The following is a 6,914-nucleotide window of genomic DNA, read 5'->3' on the forward strand; positions in this document are numbered from 1 at the left end:
AGAGACTGGTCAGGTGCAGTTGAAACACTTAATATATTAGATTTGAATATTCATTACCTTTCAGATTTTGTTTTAGATAGGCTTGGAATTTCAAAACTGCTATCTCTATTTAACATGGAAATTGCTGAGAAGTCTGGGATGGAAAAACCAAAATACCTGTACAGTCGGCCCTCCTTATCCACAGATTTTTTTATCCATGGATGCAAGTGTCCACAACTTGAAAATATTCAAAAAAAAGTATACATTCCAAATAACAAACCTTGTTTTTGCTATTTTATATAAGGGACACCATTTTGCAATGCCATTGTATTTAATGGGACTTTAGCATCCACGGATTTTGTTATCCACAGGCTCCTGGAACCAAACCGCAGTGGATAACAAGGGCCCACTGTATATATTTTGACAGTGCAGTGCTGTTCTTGTGCCATCCAACAGTCCCTTTTCCATCTTCATGTATGCTTCCAAGCTTACTGAGCTTTAGGGATCTGCTCTGAGCTCCCAAGCAAAACACAGCATTCATTTATAGTTCATATATATGTTATACACATAACCTGAAGGTAATGTTATCCAATATTTTAAATAATTTTGTGCGTGAAAAAAGTTTGTCTACATTGAATCATCAGGAAGCAAAGGTGTCAGTTTCTCAGCCAGCCACCCATGAAAAATGTTTTGGGTTTTGGAGCATTTCAGAAGTCGAGATAAGGGAGATTCAACCTATACTAACTACTCATCAATAGTGGAGCAAAGGGATTTGGTGTCTGTGTTAATGATTTAATTTGGTTTTAAAAAGAAAAACCTAGGGCTCATTCCCACTTGCAATTTAAACCAATTCCCGATTTGCCTTCGCTCTGTGTTGGAAATCGATTCCAAAAGGTCCCTTGTTCCCACTATCAAAGTGGATCTTCTTCTTACCCCAATTTGGAGCCCCTCTAACAAAATATCCTTCTAAATTTTTTAGGATCCAAAAATTGTTGTAGGCACAAGTTGGCATAGTAGGATTTGTGGATCTTTAACTAAGTGCTACTTAAAATTGCTTTGACTTCCATAGCATGACTATGACATGAGAGTAGATGACTTTCTACGTCGGACACAAGCAGTTGTCAGCGGCCGAAGAAGCAGGCCCCGAGAGCGAGAGCGGGAACGTGAGCGAGAACGTGAACGGGATCGACCCCGAGATACAAGAAGAGACAGAGACCGAGATCGGGGGAGGGACAGGGAGAGAGAGAGAATATGTGATCGGGACAGAGACAGGGGGGAAAGAGGAAGATACAGAAGATAATGCATTATGGAACGACAGTCACTTAAAGAAGCAGAGGCTTGTATATTTGTGTGTTTACAGGTAGTAAACTTTTTTCCTCCATCGGCCTACTTTATTGTGTAGAAGGATTTATAATTGACCCTCTTTGTTCCAAGCATGCAGTAAGCTGTGAACTGGAAAAAAAAACCCATCAGCCAAAAACATGTGCAAAGCTTGATTACTTTAATTTGAGTAGTCTTGGGAAACAGTTTAAAATATGTAGATAAATTATCTTCCCCATGTGTTTATGTTAACAGTAATTTAATCGCATTTTTTTCCAATATTGATAACTGTGATAAGATTTTTGCTCTGTTTTCTTATATGTAGTTTTTACATGATTTATGTGGGGGGGGGGGATGCTGCTATCAAGTATGCAAATACTGAGTGTGATGGTTTGGGTTGTATGGCAGCTTTGGAGCAGCCATGTCTTGGTTTTTCTGGCTGTTTTTTTTTTTTTTTTAACTTCTGTAAAAGTCAAGCTTGTTCAATAATGAAAGCAATATAAAGATATTGATACCTAATTTTTAACCTTCAAAAAGAATGTTCCTTTGTTCTGGTGGCATTTTGGTTAATGCTATTGTTTAATTGCTTCTCCCAGTCCCTTATTTCCTTGAAACATCCACATTGTTTAGACTGTCCGATGCATAGAACACAAAATGCTGCTGTATTCTACATTGCTACCATTGCTTTTTTATAATAAATTGGTAAGAGTCATTATCCATGGATTTTCCTGCATTAACAGCTTCTGCAACAACAGTAACAAAGCAGTGAACTGAAAATGTCACTTCTGGCTCAGTGACTTACTTAACAAAATGTTGGAGAGACAAGAGGTTGTTGTGTCTGTTTTAGGTTTCTCCCTCACACCACATGAAGGAATCGTGATACCTCATAGCCTTGATGCTGTACCACATTTAATTGAAATTGCACTGCAAATTCCTGTTAAGTATACTCTGAAATTTGTAGCAGACAACCAGTTAGCAGACAAGTCAACATCCAAAGGTTTGGAAAACCATTAACATGGGAAAGTTGATAAAATGTTGCAGAGATAGGAGGATAGGGAATGAGGTAGTAACAGTCAATTATAAATATGATTACCAATGCATACAGAGTTACTCAGAGGTAAGCCCAGCTACTGTTAATGGACCTTACTCCTAGGTAGGTTTGATGGGTTACCACAATGAGGGCTCACTCAACTTGCAATCATTTGATAATGTCACATTACCTAATTGATTTCACTTGACTTTACAAACTACATTACATTTAATTTCCAGCTTTGCTGACATGATGGTTGTCTTGTTACTTAATGCTTTTTTCCAAGCTAACACAGGAGCTACTGTGTTTCACCTAAAGACAGAGAACAGATAGCTCTATGTCAGTTTTTATTTGCAGAGATGGAAAATAGTCATTAATTCCACATTCTTTGAGGTCCTACTTGAGGTCATCTTATTTAAAGCTGTTTTTTCCAGCCTGTAATCTCTATCTCTGAGCTTACCCAAGTGTGTTTTATTCAGAGCAAAAAAGTGATGAGATGGTAGAAGTTGCCATTTGTGTTGGTGTCTGAAAATAGTAGTTCCAGATTACCAGGTAAAACATGTTGACTGTGAACCTTCATAGATTATTCTAGAGCCAAGTGATACATGTGGGATTGTATGGAGACACTATAAAAATGCAGTGCTTGAATCATGTGTGTTTCCTCAATAGGACTTACTACCAATGAGAGAGTGCTCTGGAACGCAACATTTGTGTGCTTATTTATTAAGCTTATTGGTTTCACTCCCACCCTCAGATAACCTGTCTCCTGAAAGAATCATTTCAGTGCTGTAGAACTGAACACTTGGCAGCCCTTGCCTTTCCTGGTCACTCTGTCAATCCTGGAAAGAAAGATCTATCCAAAATAAACATAGAGGACAATCCTCCAAGTGGAATGTAAGCATTTAATTTTGCATATTCCATTGACTTCAAGTAGACTCCAACATGTATGTGTTGCTTTATTTCTGTTGTACATTATTTATAAAAACAACTAGTAGGAATCTGTTCTTTCCATTTCAAAAGCACTGTCTTAGCCACTTGAACACAGACATTTAACAAACATGCCCAAATTCCTACTCTAGCAAGAATTTCTGCAACTGCTATATATACTTTGACTTCATCAGATGTGCAGTCCACCCTCCGTACCCACGCACTTGCCATCCATGGATTTGACCCTCTGTGAATGGTAAGCTCATGGGGAGGGGGGCAATAGCAGTGGTGGTCGAGGTGAGGAAGAGAAGGAGAGAGAAGGAGGAGGAAGGAAAAGGGGGAGGAAGAGCAGAGACTGGGTGAAGAGGAGGGGGAGGAGGAGGATGAAAAAGGAGGAAGAGCTGCAGCAACAGGAGAAGAGGAGGAAGAAGAGGTGAGCAATGAGGCGGGCTTCAAAGGAGGGGCAAAATGTCATTGTCGCAGCTGCACCACCATTGAGTACTATGCGGCTTGAGCATCCACTGATTTTGGTATCCATGGGAGGATCTGGAATGGATCCCCCGTAGATACCGAGGGCCCGCTGTACAGAGACACTGATCTCCAGAAAGCTGTGACTGCACTATTTCAGTCCCAAACCACGGGTTTACCTCAATTAGAAATAAACCTAAAGTTTTGAAATCCGGCATGATGTAGTAGTTTGCTCATGGGACTATGACTGAAAGATCAAAGTTCAATTTCCTGCTCAGCCATGGAAAACTGGATCACTTTGGGTGAGTAACACACTCCTAGCTCCAGAAAATCCCATGATAGGTTCACCTTACAGTCACCATAAGTCGGAAACTACTTCAAAGCACCCAACAACAACAACGTTTTTTATAGGTATCTTTATTAATACTTGTAAATCTATGCCACTTGAATGGAGCCTGAGAAAGCTAGGTTTCCTTATACATTCAATCAAACTGAACATCATGGTAAATGGTTAAACATACCCAGTCTGAACATGCTGGATAATATATGGTACATGATGGCTGTGTCCCAAAAACTATTCCGTTTTTGTTTTCTTCGTGATGCCACATTTCCGACAGCAAAATAAGCAGCTTTTTATAGCAATGAATATGAAAAGTGCTACACAGCTGATCAAGAAGACAATGACATCAATGCTATGATACTGGTACCAAGTCAAGTCATGGGCAGCAACTCTCAAGTGCTTGGCACCTTTGTGGCGCATGACAAACTCAATCCAAAAGACAGCTCGATCTAGAGGCTTCATGGGTTGGTCATGATGAATCTGCGATACTCGTACTGCATTTTCCTTATATCTGCAGAGGTGAGAGTGGAGAAAGAAATAAGAATAAAGTGCAATAGAACCAGAAATTGTGTCTACTGCAGTGCTTGGTAAATATCAACCTCATATACAAAGGATTAAAGATGAATAAACAGTTCTCATTAATAGTTTTTTGTGAGTTTTTCGGACTATGTGGCCATTTTCTAGAAGCGTTTATTCCTGACGTTTCGCCGGCATCTGTGGCTGGCATCAGATGCTGGCGAAACATCAGGAATAAACTCTTCTAGAACATGATCACAAAGCCGCTTCTCTCCGGCACTTCAGAGACATTTATTAAAACAGTACAAAAAAACTATGAATGCTGGCCATGAAAGCCTTCGAGTTACTAACTTCCACAGTGCCTTAGTTCCTGTGTAATAGCTGTTCAATTGAAAGCAATGTACTGTTTTAATAAATGTCTCTGAAGTGCCGGAGAGAAGCGGCTTTCTCCTTGCCTCGCTACACGCTATCATAGCACTTCCATTCTCCTTCCTGAGGCAGATGGTCATAAAAACGTGCATTTTGCCAAATGGCATTTTCCAGCCCTCTCCTTTGGGGAAAACAGATGCAAGGAGAAAGCTACTTCTCTCCAGCTGCGTTTCAGCCTTCTATTATCGTGCAGTTAGGCTCTTTGTGAAAGAAAAAATTTATGTGGTTTCACGTTGATACTAGGAACGATTCCTCCACATTTTCATAAATAAACGGCAATAGTGCTATATTTTTCTTCTAAGCACAGCCCCTCCAAATGTTGGTGGACTCCAATTCCAATGACATCTAACCAGCCTAGCCACCACTCACAGTGAGTGTTGATGGGAGCTGCAGTTCAGCAACATCTACAAGGCCATATATTCACCCTCCCTGCTCTAGATTAATTTTGCATTCAGTTCTTTGCTGTGAAAATCAAAATGAGAGTGCTAGTTTAATTTTTTTTAATTGCATAATGAAGAAATGCCACAGTTTTGGAATTATTTTTGGTTCAGTAACAGTTCACAAAATTCAGTCTCAGATGCATATAAATAATGATCTGCTTTCAGAGAATGGTTTCCAATAGACTTACGTCACATTGTGAATGACAGTATTCACAGCATCCAACAAGTCTTGTGCTTTCATTGTGTGGATATTCAACTCTATAGCCATTCCTTTTGCTCTCATGTGAGCAATGTTATCAGGCTGGTCAGCAAACATGGGGATCCCTACCATGGGAATCCCATGGTAAATGGCTTCATAGACCCCATTTGTTCCACCGTGTGTTATAAAGGCTTTTGTCTTGGGATGTCCTGGAAAGGAAATAGAAGAACGTGCTGAGTAATATATGAAAGGAATGATAACAACTTGTTATTGGAACTGTCTACTAGTATATGCCAGCTCAGTTCAATTCCAGAAGGCTGTCATTTATTCTAAATAGTCAAATGTTTCCTTGAAATGGGAGTATGATCTTGGATCACCACAAATCGGCAGTAGGAGAGAATAAAGATATTTTGTAATTTCCAGAGCACAAATAATTGAAAGTACACATTATCAAATACATATTTAGGGTTCTAAACTGTCCTTTGAAAATAGCTCTTCCTTTATCAATAACCTTATTTATATATATTTTGCATTTTCTATGGGACATCCAGAGGTTTCTACTGTTTTCTCCTTTTTGCTGGTAAACATTGCAGGGGGAAAATGGGTTCCACACTGACAAAATCCTACGAATGATTTTGGTTATCAGGGCGGTAGTGATTTTAATATCCAGAACAAAACCATAGGAAAGAATAGTCCTGGGAAGCATAGAAGAACAAATGATGCTGGTTGTTATAGAGCTAATAGGAAGAACTATGTACATTTTAAATTTATTTTTTTTAATTTAATTGTCAAATCTGTCAGTTTTGTTTTTTCCTATATTTGAATTTCAATAAACTGATTAAAAGAACTGAAACAAAATTCTCACCCACCTGTAAATAAAAATAAAGAAGACGTATAAAGACTTTAAGGATGAGATGGTGGCGTGAATCTGTGACTGGAATAATAATTTATAAACTTCTAATACTTTACCAATCTAATGTATAAACCTGTAGAGCAGCTGTTACTGTATGCTACCCAACTGTCTCTGTAGATTTTAATAGCCCATTCCAGATTTACTTATCTGCCCATGTAAATGTACACAAGAGCTTCAGTCCAAATAAAGTCTTGTGTTAAAACCCCACTGAAAGCAGTGGAACAATGTGAACCCTTTAATTTCATTCAAACTAAAATTCGATAAATCTTCTCTGGATTGGAGCTGCAAATTATTTATTTATTTACTGTATTTATACCCTGCCCTTCAGCCCTAAAGGCTCTCAGAACGGCTGC

The 6,914-nt window shown here is 38.9% G+C and overlaps 2 protein-coding genes across 5 annotated transcripts in view; one reads left to right on the forward strand and one right to left on the reverse strand.

Moving 5' to 3' along the window:
- The window catches only part of YTHDC1 (YTH domain containing 1), a 31,343-nt gene extending 29,332 nt beyond the window's left edge, over nt 1-2,011 (forward strand). Inside the window, exon 15 of the mRNA XM_042473604.1 lies at nt 1,049-2,011. Coding sequence (XP_042329538.1) covers nt 1,049-1,279 — 231 coding nt within the window. The 3' untranslated portion in view covers nt 1,280-2,011. The remainder of the gene's footprint in view (nt 1-1,048) is intronic.
- A 1,598-nt stretch (nt 2,012-3,609) lies between these two features.
- LOC121935791 (UDP-glucuronosyltransferase 2A1-like) overlaps nt 3,610-6,914 on the reverse strand; it is a 56,018-nt gene continuing 52,713 nt past the window's right edge. The window contains exons 6-7 of one of the 4 annotated variants that reach the window (XM_042477675.1): nt 5,638-5,857; nt 3,610-4,575 (exon numbers count right to left, since the gene is read on the reverse strand). In XM_042477675.1, coding sequence (XP_042333609.1) covers nt 4,299-4,575; nt 5,638-5,857 — 497 coding nt within the window. In that variant the 3' untranslated portion in view covers nt 3,610-4,298. The remainder of the gene's footprint in view (nt 4,576-5,637; nt 5,858-6,914) is intronic. The other 3 variants (XM_042477677.1, XM_042477676.1, XM_042477678.1) reach the window with 3 other exon arrangements.

The sequence above is a fragment of the Sceloporus undulatus genome, chromosome 6 (genome assembly GCF_019175285.1).
Source record: "Sceloporus undulatus isolate JIND9_A2432 ecotype Alabama chromosome 6, SceUnd_v1.1, whole genome shotgun sequence".
In the NCBI taxonomy this organism is placed as follows: domain Eukaryota; kingdom Metazoa; phylum Chordata; class Lepidosauria; order Squamata; family Phrynosomatidae; genus Sceloporus; species Sceloporus undulatus.